Source organism: Pseudochaenichthys georgianus, chromosome 11 (genome assembly GCF_902827115.2).
Source record: "Pseudochaenichthys georgianus chromosome 11, fPseGeo1.2, whole genome shotgun sequence".
Lineage (NCBI taxonomy): Eukaryota > Metazoa > Chordata > Actinopteri > Perciformes > Channichthyidae > Pseudochaenichthys > Pseudochaenichthys georgianus.
In genome coordinates this window covers 26,780,346-26,801,514 of record NC_047513.1, presented here as the reverse complement: position 1 = coordinate 26,801,514, position 21,169 = coordinate 26,780,346, and the positions used below count along the sequence as shown (strand labels likewise).

The 21,169-nt window shown below is 41.7% G+C and overlaps 1 protein-coding gene across 3 annotated transcripts in view; it reads left to right on the top strand.

Moving 5' to 3' along the window:
• Nucleotides 1-21,169, top strand: part of col16a1 (collagen, type XVI, alpha 1) — a 67,238-nt gene that overhangs the window by 19,176 nt on the left and 26,893 nt on the right. For all 3 annotated transcript variants that reach the window (XM_034094529.2, XM_034094530.2, XM_034094528.2), the window contains exons 5-16: nucleotides 5,694-5,817; nucleotides 6,446-6,727; nucleotides 7,673-7,753; nucleotides 10,696-10,764; nucleotides 13,438-13,470; nucleotides 18,044-18,079; nucleotides 18,375-18,407; nucleotides 18,545-18,589; nucleotides 19,699-19,737; nucleotides 19,871-19,933; nucleotides 20,864-20,908; nucleotides 21,004-21,099. In XM_034094529.2, the coding sequence (XP_033950420.1) occupies nucleotides 5,694-5,817; nucleotides 6,446-6,727; nucleotides 7,673-7,753; nucleotides 10,696-10,764; nucleotides 13,438-13,470; nucleotides 18,044-18,079; nucleotides 18,375-18,407; nucleotides 18,545-18,589; nucleotides 19,699-19,737; nucleotides 19,871-19,933; nucleotides 20,864-20,908; nucleotides 21,004-21,099 (946 nt within the window). The remainder of the gene's footprint in view (nucleotides 1-5,693; nucleotides 5,818-6,445; nucleotides 6,728-7,672; nucleotides 7,754-10,695; nucleotides 10,765-13,437; nucleotides 13,471-18,043; nucleotides 18,080-18,374; nucleotides 18,408-18,544; nucleotides 18,590-19,698; nucleotides 19,738-19,870; nucleotides 19,934-20,863; nucleotides 20,909-21,003; nucleotides 21,100-21,169) is intronic.

Below are 21,169 nucleotides of genomic sequence, written 5' to 3'. Positions count from 1 at the left end.
AAGGCGAGAGGACTATTAATCCTCATCAGCTAGTATTACTATTCCCTTTCTTTCTTTCTTTGCTTTTTAAACTTTGCCTTCTCAAATGGCTTTTGTCATGGAACGGTTTCACACTTTTAGAAAAGAAGAGTGGAGGCGGTGAACAGACAGGAGATTGAGAGATGCAGCGAGGGAACAAGAGGGTTAAAGGTTTAAGTCAAAGCAATACGTGAATGCATCAGAACAAACCCTCAGGCTTGTTCCATGCCTTTCTTCTCAGTGATAATATGAGTGAGTGTGTGCTCTTGTTTTCAAATCTCTCTATTGTGTGTTCAAATGCAGCGCCTCATATGATATTTCCCCCCAGAGTATACTGTATATATTTCTGAAGCTGTACAGTATAAAAACATGGCTCCCATCCACCACTGACTCCCTATTACTCAAGCAGCTCTTTAATTCATCGTCACTGAGTTTGACTGAAGTGCGAGGCGGGTGTATAGGAATTGGAAAGCAGCGTTTTGCTTTGTATCAGAAGCTAATCCGTTCAACTAATCCAAGCTAACACAGATGAGTGACAGGCCGATGAAGCTACTCGTCTCTCGCTTTCTTTCAGCATTTTTCGCTGAGAGCGAAATGGGCACCAGTCACAGCTGGTCATATGCAATTTAATCTATAGCAAAATGTGATTTGATTGCTTCGGGCTTGTTGCTTTGTATGCAGCTACAGTGAGTAGGAGAGAGGGCCGGCATTTCTGTGATGTTATGGCTCGAGGACAAGATATTTATGACAGAGTTCAAATGAATATAACAAAAAAAATTCTGAAGTGAATACCCCGCCTTTAAGCCTTTAAAATGGAAAAAATAAAATGTGAAGGCTACAAATTGTGTATTATTTCAGTTAACAAACGTTGCCATCTAATTTAAATTGAAACATATTTTAAAATAAATTGTACAGTACATGTTGCTCTGGTAATCCACTGGAAATCCACCCCTCTGGTGGGATCCAGTTTGTTGGGATCAAACTGATCCCAATCCTGTGTTGTCGGTTTGAACTACCCGTTTTGAAGATTTGATCCAGATTAAAGCTTGGATTGGATTTCCTGATCTGATCGGATATCAAAGTGATCCTAATCCTGTTTTTTGGTTTTGAACTCCCCAAAATCCAAATCTGATTTGATCAAATAGGGATTAAAAGTGTTGAACTCCTGGGCCCTGTACATTGATTTAAAACGATTGAACTATATCATCAGCTGTACAGATTTCCCATCTTTAAAGGATACGTTTTCACTGTAGTTCTCATTATGTGCTGCTGTATGCACAGTTTTCTTCCAGCATACATGTTGTTTGGAATACAACAAATACAAGATAGCCATAGGGGAAAAATAGCGTGTAACAGCATTTGGCCAGTATAGCTTATTGTATGTCTCTCCTAGTTGTTTAAAATTCCTTTCAGGGAGGTGTGTGTAATTCATTCAGGGATAGAAACCCTCTCCACTGCAGGCAATTGATTTCAGCTCCGTTAGAACCCGGTACAAGGGAGCCTCCTATACACCTCTCGAGGTGATATTTCCATCTTAAACAGTAGATCCCCTGCGTCTTTCTGGCTCACACCAACTTTTTTCTACCTCGCTTAAAAAAAAAGAAAATCTAGCAGAAGTAACTTTCTCTCAGTCAGGCGAGGCTAGATCTGAATCTGTCTGGCCCATACTGAGTGATTTATCTCCGCACTGCATGTCTGTGGAGATGTGTGTGTGTGTGTGTGTGTGTGTGTGTGTGTGTGTGTGTGTGTGTGTGTGTGTGTGTGTGTGTGTGTGTGTGTGTGTGTGTGTGTGTGTGTGTGTGTGTGTGTGTGTGTGTGTGTGTGTGTGTGTGTGTGTGTGTGTCTGTAGGGTGTAAGTGTTTTTTATTTCAGCACTCTCAATGTAAAAGGCCATGGTGAGGTACTTCCAACTTTAAAGTCAACAGTTTGAGAGTGGTTTTGTGCCCTGCAGCTTATGTCACTAATCAACAGCAATGCAATTCCACTCTTTAAATTGTTTTCTTTCTCTTTCTCTTTCCGTCTGTCTGTCTCTTTTTCTTGCCCACACTCTCTCTTTCCTTTTTCAAATGACCAACTGAGAATCCGTTGACTAAGTTTCACAGATTTTAACATTTTACGCAGCATTTATTCGTCCCTCACCATCGTTTTCTCCTCTTCTCTGCCTCTCTTTGTCTTTCTTTCTTTCTTTCTTTCTCTCTCTCTCTCTCTCTGTGCGGGTCTCGTTTTTTTCTTCCTCACATTTTTTCTCCCTCTCTGCCTCTCTTTGCCTCTCTCTCTCTCTCTCTCTCTCTGTGCGGGTCTCGTTTTTTTCTTCCTCACATTTTTTCTCCCTCTCATCCTCTCTTTGTGTTGACGTCCTGTAGTTGGCTGTTTTCCCTTGGATCATCCCTTAGTCATAAATCACTGTCACCCCACTTCTAGAAGCGAGAAACCAGCTGCCAGCATCAACAATTCAGTGTGTGTGTGTGTGTGTGTGTGTGTGTGTGTGTGTGTGTGTGTGTGTGTGTGTGTGTGTTGTGTGTGTGTGTGTGTGTGTGTGTGTGTGTGTGTGTGTGTGTGTGGTGTGTGTGTGTGTGTGTGTGTGTGTGTGTGTGTGTGTGTGTGTGTGTGTGTGTGTGTGTGTGTGTGTGTGTGTGTGTGTGTGTGTGTGTGTGTGTGTGTGTGTGTGTGTGTGTGTGTGTGTGTGTGTGTGTGTGTGTGTGTGTGTGTGTGTGTGAAAGAGTGAAAGAGGGAGAGAATATTACAAAGTGCTCACCATCTCAGTGAGCATGCATTTCACTGGGCTTGTTTGTGGACCCTTCATCTCTCAATACATCTGCACACATCCATGCAGTGAATATTCTGCTACGCGCATACTTGTGTGCTTAGATGCCCTTGACCAAAACTGAGGGATGAGGCTCGCTGGACTGTATCTGATATGAAAATGATTGCTGGCTGGAGGTAACACACAGCTCTGCATTGTATTGTAGTGCCGGCTGTGGTCACAAAATATAAGTATAAAAGCAAAACATGACAGAAATAAGGAAACAAAGAATCCGTAGAATACAAACATGCTCACACGGGAAACAAACGTTGTCATTGTGCTCACAAGGTCGCCAAAGATATGTGAAATCAGAAGTTTTATTAATTAATTCGTCATAAACTTAATTGCCTTTATGTCAAGCTACATTGATTGTTGTTATTGTCGCAGAGTCAAATTAGTATTCACAGCTTGCATACAGTATGTTCATGTCTTAATTGAACAATGTACAAATACACGTGTATACCTGGACACTGACTCAAGTGCATATATATATATATATATATATAGTTTTACTCCAACATTCATGCCTGTTGCACCTGTATACACAGATCCAATACAGTCAATTTGACTACATTCTTAAAGTGGCATGTCTGGCCTTGTTGATATACTGTACATCATTATCATCATTCATGGGATTTTATTTAGCGTTGGTACTTCAGATGCTGGTCTCTTTTGTAGGTCCGTTTTCTTCCTAAACTGTTTAAATGCCAAATGAAAATGAATATTCCGCTAATATTCCTGTTAACATGCAGTCGTGCGTACGTACACCCATTGACGTTTTTCATCAGTGTCAGGCTTGTTCAAACACGTGAACACTGCCTCCTTAATTCTTTCCATCTACCACTTTCTTTAAAAGGTCTGCTTGCAATATTTTTGCATCTCCACAATAAAAACAAGTGTTTCATAATGTGAAAAAGTAGGTCCATTTCTCCTTACAACCAGAATGTGGGCTTTTCTTCTAGGCTTGAATCCGAACCTCAGCCTCGGAGCTAGGTTGACTAGTACAATGCACAAAGATGGTCATAAACAAGAGGTGGTGTGTCACTAATCACCCTGACATCTCCCAAAAGCACTGTATTAGGCAAGGCAAGTTTATGTATATACAGTGTTGTGCTAGTTACTGAAAACCAGTAACTAGTTACCATTACTAGTTACTTCATTTCAAAAGTAACTCAGTTACTTTACTGATTACTTACACCAAAAAGTAATGCGTTACTGTGAAAAGTAACGTTTTAGTTACTTAAAAAAAGGGCTCCCATTATATTAATGCCCTTATAGCCTTCATTTCAGTACTGTTATTGCATTGGAGAATAATACAATCTGTTGATCAACTTGACATGCATTATATGCAATCTGGATAGCATCGATATTAGCTGGCTTTACATTTGTGTATTTTCTTTCTCCAGGTAGTTGGAAAAAGTGTTCCGTTTCATATGCCGTGTGCCGCCCGGACATGCTATCATGCTAACTAGCTCCCTGAAAGCGGGTGACTCCACTGTAGCAATAGCCTGCATGTGTTCTACAACATACCGTGCAATGGCTTTATCGACTTTCCCCTGTCTAGCAGTCCCTTGGTTAAAATCTAGCCGCTGCTGCTTAGGTGCAGGTGGAGGTGGAGTGGCGTCGGCTGAGTCTCTGTGGTCTTAGCTACTAGCTTCGTCCCAGCATGTTGTTTCTGCAGATGTTTTAAGAGATGTGAACGACTGGTTTGGGCAGTAGATGGGCTCTTTGACCCGCCCAGGACACAACTTACATTTAACTAAAACGTTCTTTTCTTTGTGCTCGACAAAAGTGAAATAGTGAGAATATCTCCAGGTGGAGAAAATAGACTTGAGCTCCGCCGCCGCCATGATAGTCTTGTTAGTAAACAACACAAACACGCCCACAGCCCGTCTCCGCATGTGACACAGGAACATTTACTCAAGTACTGTACTTAAGGACAGTTCTCATCTCTGTTCACCTGGCTGTTGACTATATAAAAAAACTAACGCAGTAACGGAGTAACGCACCATGTAGTAACGGTAACTGAGTTACTGAATTTAAAAAGTAATGCGTTAGAGTACTAGTTACTGCCAACAATAACGGCGTTACAGTAACGCGTTACTTGTAACGCGTTAGTCCCAACACTGTGTATATAGCACCTTTCAGCACCAGGCAATTCAAGGTGCTTTACAAAAATGAAAGACATTCAGATAAAGGCATTTAAAAACAGTAAAAGATAATAAAAGAAACATTAAAAGAAAAAAAATGAAAGACATTAAGAAAATGGCATTTAAAATCAGTCATTAAAAAGAAAAGCTAATAAAATAAACATTAAAAGATCAAAGTTACAGTGCAGTCTAAGATATGAATAGTTCAATTATTTCGGTTCTTGATTTTTAATTTATTCACAGAACCTCCCTTTGGAAATCCGAACATTTCCGTCCCGATTGTTAATTTAGACCGATTGTTTTCACCATGTTTTGCTCGCATGACATCCACAGTCGGACCCTCAGGAGGGTGTACTAGCCCCCTACTCGGCTTTGCGTTTTAGAAGACATAATATTGGCATGTCCAACACGTCTTAAAGGGAAAATTGCTACAATAAAGCCTTAGTTCAATAATTCAAGCGAAATACAAATGACCTGTATCCAATGTGAGATATCGTCATAATTACAATAATAGTGGAATATTAGTAGGAATTAAAATGTAGTCAATAATATCTCCACTGTATTAACACTCAGATTGTAACACAGGCTTGATATGATCATTTACAATCTTCTAGCCCATGCCAAGATAACCCCGATGACCACATCTGAGGCAACCCATACACCTGTCTGTGATTATGTTCACTGTCTGGAGGACTGACACGTCCCTGTCTTCTGTCTCTCAGTCAGGTGTTTCCACATGGCCTGCCTGAGGAGTTCACCCTCATCTTCACCCTGGCGTTAAAGAGGGCTGCCCTGGGAGACACCATCTACCTCTTCCAGATCTCTGATCAGCAGGGATACCCACAGGTGCACCCCCCCCCCCAACCTCATATTCATTTGCCCTCTCCCTCCATCTCTAACCATCCATCAATCCTTTTGTCTACTCATCCTTCCTGTTTCTCATCTCTCTTTTGCATAGTCATCCACTTTCCCCTTCGATTTCTTCTCTCTCGTGACACCTTTTCAATTCTCTCCCCCTTTCATACCCTGCGTCTTTTGTCCTCTCTTTATTCTTCATCCGAGTCCCCATCTGACTGGCTCCCCCGTCCCTCCGTCGCTCCTCCCTCCACCATCTTCTGCTCTCATTCATTCACCTTCATTGCTATTCATACGTGTTCCATGATGAAGCACTGGAGTCCCTCAGAGTCCCCATAATCACTGAGAGTCTGGGGCCAGATTGAAATACTCAATGTGTATGATGGATGAAGGCCAGATCTCCTCATTAGGAGTGATCGATCGGCTGTACTGCATGCGTGTGTAATTAATATGTCTTCCCTTTTACTTCATCTCCGTTACTGTGTTCTACAGCTTTGTTGGCTGGTAGCAGCTTTTAATTATCACTCTTTTATGGGAGCAACATCTTAAGATAGAGTTCATTTCTATTATGCATTATCATATTGTTTGGTGTTTAATCAGCGCTTGTGTCAAACCCCAGTTCTCTGTAGACCTCAACGGACCCGATGGCACCCTGTCCCTGCGCTCCAGGGGGGTAGACCCCACAGCTGACCAGGTGAGCTGCGTGTTCACCGGGGAAGGAGTGGAGGCCCTGATGGACTTGAGCTGGCACAAGGTGGCCCTCAGCGTGCGACATGGAGCCGCTTCCCTGCATGTGGATTGCCACTCCTTTGAGACCAAACCCATGGAGCCCCGCGGGGTCCTGCCCACCGACGGACACACGCTGCTGGCCCTTCGGGCTTCAGATGCTGGGCCTGTGCAGGTACGACTCAGTGGTGAAAGAAAATACTGGAGATGCAAGGAGATTTTGTGCGGGCTTCTGGTCAAATATTCCGTGCATGTCTGCCCTATCTTTGCGATTGAAGAGCTTTTGAACAAGATTAAGCTCTACAATGTAAATGTCACCTAAACTTGCTTTTTGAAAGTGCGGTGACCTTTAGTCCCTCTCTGTTCGAAGAGCAAACGGTTACTTATCTGCTTCAGGAGTGTTTTGAATGAACAAAATGCCCTTACTGGGACCTCTGCCATAGAGCATGGTGTGGCAGTGCGTTGTTGCATTAGGTAATCCACTTTACCTATGGCATTAAGAATTTAACAAACCGGGCTTTTTCTGAATCTCCCTGTTTCCAGCAGGAAGGACAGAATGAAATACTTTTAGTAAACAAACCTCCCATAAAAGCCAGTTAAATTATTTGTCTATGTGTGTGCATTTTGAGACCATAGGCTATGGCCCTGAGGTGCTTTTTGCTTCGAGACAATCTCTTTCACTCCTGATTTAAAAAAAGTGAGCATACTACCTGGGAGAATGGACCTGTAGTGAGCTAAGGCTATTAACGCTGAATTGATTCGGTAATCCAGGCACTTAGTTTGATGATCAATTAACCGGCCTAGTTAGAAAGCAGGCAGGGTATTTCGTTAGTGCAGGGACGAAGTGTTAAAACCCACACACACACACACACACACACACACACACACACACACACACACACACACACACACACACACACACACACACGCACACACACACGCTTAGACTTCTAGACAAAAGGCCTTCCTAATACTTTATATAAACGAGAAATTAATTGGCTCTCAGCCTTGTTTACTACCTAATCCAAACTGTATTTACATTATTAGACAAACAAACTTATTAAATTATGGAGGGTTAAATGTGTGCTTAATATATATGTTTTCTGCCTCTCTTTCCTAGATGGACATTCAGCAGGTGGCGCTCTATTGTGACCCCTCCCTCGCCCTTCAGGAGGCCTGCTGTGAGATCCCTGGAGCACGGGTGAGACTGGCAACCCTAACTCATGATAAAGAAGCAATGGATTTGTGTGGAGTCGAGAGTATAAAGTATGCTCTATTTCCTGCATCGTCAGTACTAACAGTAATAACAGTAGCCTACTGTTAAACCTGGAAGTTAATGGGAAACCTTTTTGAGAATTAATTTGGGGGATCTTTTTTTCATTTGGGAACGATTTAGATAGGTGGGTTTATCTTGAAGAGTAAAAAGTCAAGCTTGTCCATCCATCCATCCATCCATCTTCTCCCGCTTATCTGTGGTCGGTCGCGGGGGTAGCAGTTCCACCAGAGAGCCCCAAACTTTCTTTTCCCATCATCAACCAGCTCTGACTGGGGGATCCCAAGGCGCTCCCAGGCCAGCGAAGAGATATAACAAGTCAAGCTCGTATATAATATAAATGAAATCCATTTCAATCTGATGTTTCTCAACAAGGCTCTTGACGATCTTATGCCGTTTCAAAATGGTGGCCCTTTTCCAGCCCAAACTATTGGTCTAACCCCAGTGTTTACACATGGTTAAGGTGGGGTATGAGCGTGGCACAACATCATCAGTAGAAAATATTTTGCTGTGGCTTTAAAATAGTTTCTTTATAGGTTTAAGGCTTACACAAATCTTAGCTTCAGGCAACAGGCTCCTGCCACTCGGTTTGGATACATTTGAAGCAACTTCTTCCCTCAGTGAAGCCTAATCTAGTTATGATCTAGTTGCTGGAGGGTTTCTGTGCAACAGCTGCTGCAAAAAGCTGAGTGTGAGTTTTTAAAATGAATCATAAACAATCATATCATAAACTTTGAATTTGCTCTGGAGGTTTAATCTTTCTAATCAGCTAAATGTTGTCTTCATAATGCTTTAAGCTCAATTGTTTTCCTATAACTAATTTTAGTTTTTAACTACAACTTTTTGATTTGTGCTTACCACCATTTTTTGAATTAGGTTTCCACCAAAGCTGCCTTTTGTTTGTTAATAATATATTCTCTGAGGCTTTGTTTTACTGAGAGTATTATACACATTGGCTGAGGCTTAGAGTAAGTCCATTGTGTGCAATTATGTCACATCAACTGCTAATATGTTTGTACTCCAAAAGTGTGACCAAAGCCTAATTATAAGTATGACTAGCTCTTTTCTCGATCCACCAAAATAAAATGTTCTACCTGTTTCTCTATGTATTTTCTTTGTATTTGTCTTTGTTTTCCCTATCGTCATTTTCTCTTGATGTGTATTTGTGTGCAGTTATTGTTTGCAGGCTTCAGAGAACTAGAAAAGTGATTCATTGGACCACAATACAGCATTTTCCTGTTAGACAGACAGAAAGAGAGCATGCGATTGTTCAGGTATGGAAAGAATAGCAAACAGCCAGTTATTGGGATTTATTTTTAAGCTGGAGGTATTTTTGTGCTCAGCCAACTTTTTGTCAGAATTCTCCAGGGCGTCTGTGCTTGCGTGTTTGTGTGCACCTGTTCGTGTCTTTTTTATTACCAGATGAATTTTTCAGAGGGATACAAAAAGGGTGATAAGTTCTCAAAGAAGTTCGAAACTGTAGTCTTACGGAAGAAGAACTGAATGCTGAAGACTTTTTGATTAGATGGTTTAACAAAGGAAATCTTTTCCAAGCTGTGTTTAAGTTTGAAAATGAAAAATGGAAGAGCATGGATGCACATATTGAGGCACTCAGCGGCATGCTCACACCCCCATGAAGTTTGTAGCGTCTTGTATCACAAAGGAAAGAGATACAAGTGCTGGGTTTTAATTGCATTGTCTGCATGGGCTTGCTGCTACATTGCATAGCATACATAACATGGTACACGGGTGTGCCATTTGGTTCTATTGAACATACAGTAGGTTCAGATGAGATAATTGTGAATTATGTTTATGTTATGTGCTTAGATAAAAACATGTACCGGTACTTAAAATAATTGTTGGATAATATTGCCCGTTTGTCTATAATTGTGGTTCCATAAGCAGTAGCTGTTTTCTTGTGATATATATATTCTATAATGCTGTAAAAACATCCTCTGCCAACAAATGTATGAACTGAAGTTTCTCGCCAAAAACTACAAGTTACAAGACTGCATTGAACACATCATGATAAGGCCTACAGATGTTTACGTAATAGAGCGTATGTGAAACTCTGTTCACCAGAGGCAAACAGCTAATGTAAGCTAGCTTTCCTGACGATTTTAAAACACATGTGGTGTCTCACAATGGAATATTATCAGTATAACAATAGGGTGTGCTCCGTTGACATGTGTGGGGGGTTAATGCGTCCCAAACACATGTTCTATCATCCCCGGAAAGAGAACTGAGAAACCGTTAGTGTCGAACCCAAATGGTAACGGTTAAAACAGCCAAACAGCAACCGTGCCCTTGGTACAGTAACTGGCAGACATTAAATTAGCACAACAATGCTAGTACCTTCATTGAACACATCATGATAAAGCCTACAGATGTTTACGTAATAGAGCGTATGTGAAACTCTGTTCGCCAGATGGACACAGCTAATGTAAGCTAGCTTTCCTGACGATGTTAACACACATGTGGCGTCTCATAATGGAATATTATCAGTAGGCTATAACAATAGGGTGTGCTCCGTTGACATGTGTGGGAGGTTAATGCGTCCCAAACACATGTTCTATCATCCCCGGGAAGAGTTGAGAAACCGTTAGTGTCGAACCCAAACGGTAACGGTGAAAACAGCCAGACAGCAACCGTGCCCTTGGTAACTGGCAGAAATGAAATTAGCACAACAATGCTAGTACCCTAATGTGCGCAACTGTACTCTTGAGTGTGCGTGGATGATGTTCTTCTTTAATAATAACAGTACATGTCTTTGTGAGAAGTGCATAAGTGGGTTTTAATAATACATTTCCTCTTGAAAATGAGGTTCAATTATCTTGTTCCCGGTCTTAAAATATGTTGTTTGTTTGCAGTGCCCACCAGATGCTCCCAAGAGCCGCCGTGCTGCTGAAAACGACCTGTTGGAAAACACTTTTAACCAGGTAAATGCACACAAAGAAACACTTGAACAATAAAACACACATGTAGTCGCACACACATTCATAACAATACAAACACAATTCAACGTTTTATAGTGACATACATTGAAAATACACTTCTTATGCTTTAGTTATTTTGAAATCAATGCCAAGCACTTATATCCGGTAACACGTTGAGAGGAATTGTTATTACATCTTCCGTAAATGATCACACCACCAGGCACAGAAATAACAAATCCAGACACGAACAAGAACTTGGCCTCAAACTGCTGTTCTTCAGACAGTTTGACTTGTTTTAGATCCTTCTGCTGGGAGACCAACACTGGCCTGAAGGACTTTTACCAAATAGCTCAGTTGTTCTGCTTTGAAACTCTGCCCTGGAAAACATGTTTTTTTGCTCTGCTGCAAGTCTTAAGTACTGTGACTTCCCATCATTTCAATCTGCTGTCAGCTATCATTTAAAATATCTGTGGGCTGTGTCAAAAAAAAAATAGAGCCTTATGCAACAGAGTTAGTTTCCATGGTATTTTATAGCTTCTTCAATGCTGCGTGATACATTGGTGTAAAAACATTTGATACATTTGTTCAATGCAATATAAAGACACATTAGTTTGGTATCCACAGTTACAAAAACGTAGGCATTACATTTCTCTCTGTGTTTTACTCTCTCACACCTGTCATCATTCCTCTCTTTTTCCTCCGCCATAAGTTGCTTGTATTAGGATGTTAAGTACTTTATAGTTCAGTATTCCATGCCTAGTTATATTACCACCATCATCCTCAAAGATCAGTAAAGCAGCCCAGACACATTTCTGTCCTCATTTCCTATTTTCTTTAGCGGTGCCGTCTCTTTTTCTCTTTTGCCCTATTTCTCAACGTGCTCATACATACACAGACTAGCTTTAGGAGTTTCTATTTTTACCTGTTAGCTTCGTACACGGTAAATGATCAATGTAAGCCAAGATTCCAGCGTGCAGGCCAGATGTCCCTGAGCCAGAGCACCGCTTCTAAGTCTCACTGAGTGATATTTGAGCACGTGGAATGTCCTGTGTTCTGTATACTGAACAAGTTATGTACACAAGTTACAGGGTAAACTGGGGTCAGCAATTGGTGAATTTACATTTCTGATCTGTCAAATTGCCTCGTACAATGTTACTCAAGTCAGTTTAGGTTGGGTCTTGAGACAAATGTATGTAAGCAAATTAGCATATTTCCCCAAATGACTTCTACTTTAAAGCTGGCGAATAAATATTCATGCATATTCGGTCACAGCTGTTTCTAGCTATTCGTTCAAATTACATGATGCTTATTCAAGGTGCAGTATTTAAGCCAAGACAAGCTTTTTAAGTTTGCATCATCCCATCAAACTCTTCATTATATGCCATGGTTTGAACAAGGTTTGCCTGTTCAACATTGCTTTGTAATAACTGCCCCCTCAAGCTGATCATAGAGCATTATGGGATTCATTTTCTTATAGCAAACCGCCTGTTCTGGTGATGTCAAACAATCTCTTTTTCGTTTACTTCTGGAACCAGGTTTGTGTGTGTGGGTCACAGCAGTAACCTCCTTGCTGAGGTTTGATGACACATCTGACCCACACTGTTTCTAACCTTCCAGGATTTTAAACCAATTTTTTTGTCTTGCCTTCAGCCCAGCTCCTAGCTTAAAGGTCATCTTCTCTTCAGAGGACCCACAGGCTTATGTGTGTCTTCTATCCCTGTTCTCAGTGTGTTTCTACTACAGTTGTTATGTTGAGGTCTTGTTGTTTTTCCCCTTCTAACTTGCTGCCTTGAACAATTTGTTTCCGTTCAGCTTTCCAGTCCTTCCTCCATGTTTCTTCATGTTTCTTTTTTTTCCATGTCTGATTTGTGAGTCTGTGCACAGCAGGGTCCATCTTTTCCTTGCCTGTGGGCCCATGGATAAACTGCTTCTCTCTCTGCTCATCTGCTTACATCGCTTTATTTCACTGAGAATAAAGGAACACTGTTAATGACCCGTGTTTGAAACCAATATGCTCTTTGTTTCTCCTCTCTTTGTTGTGTATATGATGCAATTAAATGTAATGGAAACAAGGTTTACAGGGACGCACCGCACATGCAACAAGAAGTAAACATGCTGCTTATGCGAAATATGTCATATGATGTTGATTATATGTAGACTTTCAAGTGCAACAGCTGCCATTCCTGGAAACATCTTCAAGATATTACTACATTACATTACATGTTACTTTTATCCAAAGCGACTTACATACTCAATACTGTGGGCAGTCCCCACAGGAGCAATTTGGGGTGTCTTGCCCAGGGACACAACGACATGCAGTGGGGTTTGAACCTGTGCTCGCCTGATCCGAACACTATACTACTATTAACTATAAGTAAATTGGTTTCTTGAAACAATTTATGGAAGAATTAGGGCTGAAAGAATAAGTAGGTTACAGTGCTGCCAAAATAGGGAACACCAGACTAGATAATATTTCTGTGAATGCTCATCAAAGGTACTGAATTGGGTTTTGGCCATGGAACTGTCAACGCTAGGGACTAGACAGAAACTATTTCCGACCAATCTGATGCCAAAAATGGGAGTTCAATTGAGGTCATGTTCATCATGATGTGAAAAATGAAAGGTCTGACATTTTCTTTCTTTCTCGCCATTTTCCCCTCTCTCTCTATCCAACAGGAGATTTTTGCAACAAAGGATCTTGCCGATAAAGTAAGCCTCACAATCCACACACACTTGATTTTTACAGTATTGCATTTGTAATGAGACATGCGAGATAGCACATAACCTCGACCCAGGAAGATGCCCCAAAGCAAGCCTCAATTTCCCACAGTCCAAACTAGGCACGTTCAGTTGAATTAGAGACTCCAGAAGTGTAGGAGATGTGTGAAATTCAAACAGGAAGTACACATTTTATGCTCTGTGTAGGCATGTTGTACATAAGGGATTGATAAAAGCATTAGTCCATCTTTATTTCCTCCTTCCTCCTTCCTCCTTCCTCCTTCGCAGCTTGCCGAGGGACTGAAGACTGATTTACACCTCATTATGTTCCGGGTCTCAGTCGGGAGTTGCTGCTGCCTATTCATTTTGTCATTCACCTACAACATTTTTTGTTCACAAATAGAATACGAAACTCTAGACGCTTCATTATGTTGCTCCTGTGTGTGCTTACTTATGCAGCTGTCCACATCCCTTAACTTCCTCCAATGTAGGTTCGCCACTGGGGGCAAACACATGCAAAGTGACTTTCATTCTGTTCTGTGGATTTCACTTGGTCATATTACACAGGTGACAAGATTTTCCAGGGTACAAATAGGCAAATTGCCCATAGGAATGCATTGATGGTAAACCTGATCTAATGCCCTGCGACACAACTGCCGACAAAAATGTCGAGAAAGCTTTTTTACTAATGGGATTATGCTAATAAAAGGTCTGAATAACGGGTAGATATGGCTTTTCCTGCACAATCCTAATGCTAATGCTCATTAGCATAATAATGCTAATAATAATAATGCTAATTCATGGCATGCTGCTTCAGCTGTTCCTCGATAGCTTGTTACTACATCAATTACTTCCTGCTCTGGTTTTGAATGTGCAAGGTGTGGCCCTTGTTCTATCAAGTCCAGGCAGCTAGAAAGACGTTGCCAAAAAATGAGCCCATTAGGATGTTTAAGACCAAAAAAACATGGCTTACTGATGATGGTGCCAAAAGATCCTTTGAGATGTTTAATCTAATAATCTAATAAATGAGCAAAGTGTTGGCATGCATAATGTAACGACATCCTGTGTATTGGGATGCTGGATGTCAAAAAGTGAGTCTATTTATTTGGATGTTAAATACTTAAATAAGGCACTCTACCAGGATGCCAATTATACAGTTTTGCACTCGAAGCTGCACTAATCAATATTTATATATAACCAATGGATAAAATGGCTATGCGGAACATTAAAATAATTGCTGGTGATGACTAACAGAAGTTTCCCTCAACTTTGCAGAGTGCTAAAGCAACTAGAGCGCACATAATGGAGCATTTAGCTGCTAAATGTAGATTGTTACCCATTCTCTAGAGTCTGTGAATTGTACTGCCAACAATATGTTAACATTCATAAAGACAACCAATTAATTTGAAACTTTCACTTAGTGCCATGAGTTTAAAAAAGCACAACATAATGTTTACTGTGAAAAACAAAGCACTTAAATGCTGCTACTAAAAAGAAAGTAGAGAGGAAATAGGGAGACACTCATTTGCTTTTGGACAACAAACTAACAAAAGGTTAGAGAGATGCTTTTAGATAATCACTGCCTATTATACTGTAGAAGTAGAAAAACAACTGATAGATGTACCATCCTGTGTAGTATGTATGAATGGATTCTCAATTCAGATCTCTTAATTGTAAAGACGACAAAGTGGGCTGAGTCATTTTACTGCCGTTTCATAATGCACAGAGACTGTATGCTGCCCTTTTACATCAATCTCAATGTTCCATTTCAAAGCAGGATGTAGAGAGTAAACAATAACGACATACAGTGGGGCAATTTAGTCAGCCACCAATTGTGCAAGTTCTCCCACTTAAAAAGATGAGAGGCCTGTAATTGTCATCCTCGGTACACTTCAACTATGAGAGACAGAATGGGGGGAAAGAATCCAGGAAATCACATTGTAGGATTTTTAATGAATGAATTGGTAAATTCCTCGGTAAAATAAGTATTTGGTCACCTACAAACAAACAAGATGTCTGGCTCTCACAGACCTGTAACTTCTTCTTTAAGAGCCTCCTCTGTTCTCCACTTGTTAACTGTATTAATGGCACTTGTTTGAACTCGTTATCAGTATAAAAGACACCTGTCCACAACCTCAAACAGTCACACTCCAAACTCCACTATGGCCAAGACCAAAGAGCTGTCAAAGGACACCAGAAACAACATTGTAGACCTGCACCAGGCTGGGAAGACTGAATCTGCAATAGGTAAGCAGCTTGGTGTGAAGAAATCAACTGTGGGAGCAATTATTAGAAAATGGAAAACATACAAGACCACTGATAATCTCCCTCGATCTGGGGCTCCACTCAAGATCTCACCCCGTGGGGTCAATATGATCACAAGAACAGTGAGCAAAGATCCCAGAACCACACGGGGGGACCTAGTCAATGACCTGCAGAGAGCTGGGACCAAAGTAACAAAGGCTACCATCAGTAACACACTACGCCGCCAGGGACTCAAATCCTGCAGTGCCAGACGTGTCCCCCTGCTTAAGCCAGTACATGTCCAGGCCCGTCTGAAGTTTGCTAGAGAGCATTTAGATGATCCAGAAGAGGATTGGGAGAATGTCATATGGTCAGATGAAACCAAAATAGAACTTTTTGGTAAAAACTCAACTAGACGTGTTTGGAGGAGAAAGAATGCTGAGTTGCATCCAAAGAACACCTGCTGTGAAACATGGGGGTGGAAACATCATGCTTTGGGGCTGTTTTTCTGCAGAGGGACCAGGACGACTGATCCGTGTAAAGGAAATAATGAATGGGGCCATGTATCGTGAGATTTTGAGTGACAACCTCCTTCCATCAGCAAGGGCATTGAAGATGAAACGTGGCTGGGTCTTTCAGCATGACAATGATCCCAAACACACCACCCGGGCAACGAAGGAGTGGCTTCGTAAGAAGCATTTCAAGCTCCTGGAGTGGCCTAGCCAGTCTCCAGATCTCAACCCCATAGAAAATCTTTGGAGGGAGTTGAAAGTCCGTGTTGCTCAGCGACAGCCCCAAAACCTCACTGCTCTAGAGGAGATCTGCATGGAGGAATGGGCCAAAATACCAGCAACAGTGTGTGAACACCTTGTGAAGACTTACAGGAAACGTTTGACATCTGTCATTGCCAACAAAGGGTATATAACAAAGTATTGAGATGAACTTTTGTTATTGACCAAATACTTATTTTCCACCATAATTTGCAAATCAATTCTTTAAAAATCAGACGATGTGATTTTCTGGATTTCTTTTCTCATTCTGTCTCTCATAGTTGAAGTGTACCTAGGATGAAAATTGCAGGCCTCTCTCATCTTTTTAAGTGGGAGAACTTGCACAATTGGTGGCTGACTAAATACTTTTTTGCCCCACTGTATAGGCTATGAGGTTATAAGCAAAACTATATGAGTACTTGACTAAGTGACTCGTCACTGCAGCCGGCCGAGCCAGCCATTGATAGATCTGTAGCTTGTAGGAGGGAAGGTGGAGGGGGGGAGAGACGAGGGAGAATTACACATTGTCTCCGCGCTGTTACTAGCCCCCTTTCGTCGTCTCAGCAAGCTTGTAGTTGCTGCTCCAATATATGCAAACTTCCTGGTGTGTGAAAGCATGACTCCCAGAAACAGCGGGTAGGGGATTTGGCTTTAATTACTCGCTTCCGCTAAAATTGCCTCAGTTATTTATAATGCTTATCCTTTTTGGGGTATGTGTGTGCCCTCCTGTGAGAAGCAGCTGGTCTCCTCACTCCTGTGCTGTGGGAATCAGACATTCCTATTGATCTCCGTATCCCATGGGAGGTGTGTGTGTGTGTGTGTGTGTGTGCGTGTGTGTGTGTGTGTGTGTGTGTGTGTGTGTGTGTGTGTGTGTGTGTGTGTGTGTGTGTGTGTGTGTGTGTGTGTGTGTGTGTGTGTGTGTGTGTGTGTGTGTGTGTGTGTGTGTGTGTGTGTGTGTGTGTGTGTGTGTGTGTGTGTGTGTGTGTGTGTGTGTGTGTGTGTGTGTGTGTGTGTGTGTGTGTGTGTGTGTGTGTGTGTGTGTGTGTGTCTTGTCCACCTCCCATCCTTTTTAACTGCACCGCAGCAACAGAGTTTAGTTGTGTGTAACAGTGCCACCACCTGGCAGATATAAAAACTACAGCCTATTTGACTTCCGACACAAACTTCCTTTTACTTCAGTATATTAAATACAATTTATTAATAATAATTATCTATCTGTAGTGTGCTGGTTGTTTACTCATGAATAGGGAAGAAAATGTAAGGATCCCTGATCTTTACTTTCAATCCTTTCTGTTAGAACATGTCATAAGCGTAATACTGTGTGTGTGTGTGTGTGTGTGTGTGTGTGTGTGTGTGTGTGTGTGTGTGTGTGTGTGTGTGTGTGTGTGTGTGTGTGTGTGTGTGTGTGTGTGTGTGTGTGTGTGTGTGTGTGTGTGTGTGTGTGTGTGTGTGTGTGTGTGTGTGTGTGTGTGTGTGTGTGTGTGTGTGTGTGTGTGTGTGTGTGTGTGTGTGTGTGTGTGTGTGTGTGTGTGTGTGTGTGTGTGTTTCAGGTAGCTCTTGGGTTGAAAGGAGAAAAAGGCAACCAGGTGAGTTTTAAAGACAACGATGATCAAAATGCAAACAGACACACCAAAACCTGTGTGTGTGGTACGACTAATATCAGGGGAATGTGTGATGTCATTACATGCTCAGACATGCCTAGCACTGAACACTGATATCTACACACACACACACACACACTTTGATGCTGCCGTGGTATAATATCACTCTGGCTATAGACCAATCCACCACTGAGCTGATATGCATTCTTTAGTCGTTGCCTGATTCTTTTCCTCACCCACACGCAATCATTTTTCTTTTCATCCTACCTCTCCATCTTAGGGTGCCGGCTGTTCTGGCTCCCATTCAGGTCCAGTAAGTATTTCATTCCATTGCGTCTCTCGCAGAAAAAACATTGTCTTGTTATTTGGCATCCAGCACTGTTTGAACCTGAAAATTGGCAAAAATGTGTTGTTTGATGATACATGCCAACCAAGTGTCTCTAACCTCAGTGCACAGAAGGACCCCAGGGCCAGAAGGGAGAGAAAGGCGAGCTGGTGAGTGCCAATGCTCGGCCACAGGTCACAGCACCACAGCACACTGCCTCCGACCACGCCAACCCTTCAGCTATTTAGTTTGATCCTTGTTCAAAAAAATCCTCTTTTTCTATTGATAATAGAGTGGGAGTGAGTGAGTGCTTTGCATGTTGATGTAACCATTGTGTCGGCATGCATTCATATGTGCTGTGTCTAAGTATACACTGATTCGTATCGATTGAAAAAACGGAAACTTAAATAAATGTATTAGTGTCAACAAATGTCACGTAGCTGTATTAGGTTAGGGACACATATAGAAACACATACAAAGGGCTTGGCCACTTACTAGAGGAGAGGTATATTGCCTCATAAGTTGAGTTATAAGTTAGCAAAATCAATCAAATGTAGGCAAATGATGCTTTATACTTGAATATGCTTTATGAAAACAGCCAACTTCACAGCTCTCCAGACGGTTTAATTTATTGTGGTTGCAGCTCATTCCTTAAAACAGAAAGTGGGCTTATTAACACATGAATACTGCTGTATAATATATGACTACATATATATATATATATATATATATATATATATATTTAAGAAGTACAAGACAAACAAAAGTTCCATTTGTGGGCCATATTTCATTATACTTTTTGAATTAGCTGAGGGCCAATTCAAAATGGTCTGCGGGCCGCATTTGGCCCCCGGGCCGTAGTTTGGACACCCCTGGGTTAGTTGGAAGCAACTATATTAATTTTGACCTAATACTTGTTATTTCAACTTAATATTATTGCCTTCCAACTAACTCTGTTGACATAATACATTTAATTAAAGTCAATGTTTTAGTTTTTTCAGCGAATGTGCATCTGTATGTTTTTGCATGCTTTTTAGGGTGTGTGTGTGTGTGTGTGTGTGTGTGTGTGTGTGTGTGTGTGTGTGTGTGTGTGTGTGTGTGTGTGTGTGTGTGTGTGTGTGTGTGTGTGTGTGTGTGTGTCATATGTATCCTGCTGAGAGTCCATACGGGTTGCAGGCTGGTCACTGTGTTGTTTGATATGCTCCAGTGGTGTGTGTGTGATGTCTCTTTAGAGCCAGGTCATTGATCTGGGTCTCGTCTCCGTTCCTCCTCTCCACAGGCACTGCCCGCCAACTGGGGCGAAGCAGCGGGGTACAAGGTGAAAGGTTTTTAAGAAACATTCAGTGATGAATAATAAAGATATGACCTTTACATGTTCATCTAATTCATGTCCATGCCATTATTATTTTAACTTGTGTGTCTGTCCTTTTATTTTTTCCAACTTGGCGTAGGGAGAGAAAGGTCAGAAGGGAGACTACGGTTCTCACGGACTCACGGGCACTCCAGGGAGGGATGTAGGTGTATTTTTTTATTATTTCTGTGTTATGTTCTCCTTGACTTTGTTTTACAGAGTTTCCATAATAAGAAACACTAAGTGTGTTACATTTGCTTCAAGGTTAAGTCAAACGGTTATGTTAAATAAATCACAAATGCTTTAATGAGCGTTCTCTCCAAACACACTGATACACCTACACACCCACACGCTCTTAACACCGCCACTTTCATCAGGCTAAGAGAGGATATTCAGTAAACTTATACGGTGTTACTCTTTAAGCTAAGACTCCCATTGATATCTGTTCTCCCCCCCATCCCCTCTGCCATGGCGTTAAGTCGGCCTGTTAATACCTGTTAGATTAGGCTAGCTCGCAAAGCTTGCACAATCAATGCTGCGTCATTGACTGCTATTCGTCTCTCACACAGGCAGGAGCCTATTCAGTACGTCTTAAACCTTTTAATCTTCCCTGTTCAGCGCGGTGATCCTGTAGACGCATGCAACGTTTTTGAGGAGCAAATTACAACGTGTGTGTGCTCGGAGATATTCCCCTTGGTTTCCGGCATTAGAGACACTCACATTTGAGTGTCACAAGTGCTGGCCGTGGACGGGTGGATTTGGTTGGAGGGGAGATATTTCGTTAGCCCTCCATCTGTCTGACATTGCTAATATGAATGTGCTTGTTGATGTGACTTGAATCAGGCAGGCAGAAACATATTGCATATGCACCGCTGATGATAATACATCTTACACACTCACCCTCGGTCTATTTCCAATTGGAAAATGTCAAACAAATGAGGGAGAATCAACAAGTGTCCTTTACAATTTATGAAGACATTTTGGAGATAGATTGCTGCAGAGCTTGCTTAATGATTCTGGGCCGACACCGATGATGTCACTTGCCGTACCGGTGCTTTTTCACTTACCTCCCTGTATGTCACCTGTTTCCCAGGGTCGAGCAGGGTCCATCTGTGTCGTCGGCCCCAAGGGACACAAGGTCTGTCTGCATTACGTCTGGGAGCTCCACCTGTCAGTCAAATACTTTCAGTTCACTTTGGAGGTAATAAAGCTGTGTTGACCTTCTTTTCCCAGGGTACCCCAGGTTTCGTGGGTCCTGAGGGCTTGGCTGGAGAGCCAGGGAAACCCGGATATCCAGGCCTACCAGGAGTTGGAAAGCCAGGCCCACCGGTAAGTGTGTTTTTCTAATAATGAAAGACATTTGGAGGAATTGACTAAATTATATGTGCTCTTATTGGAA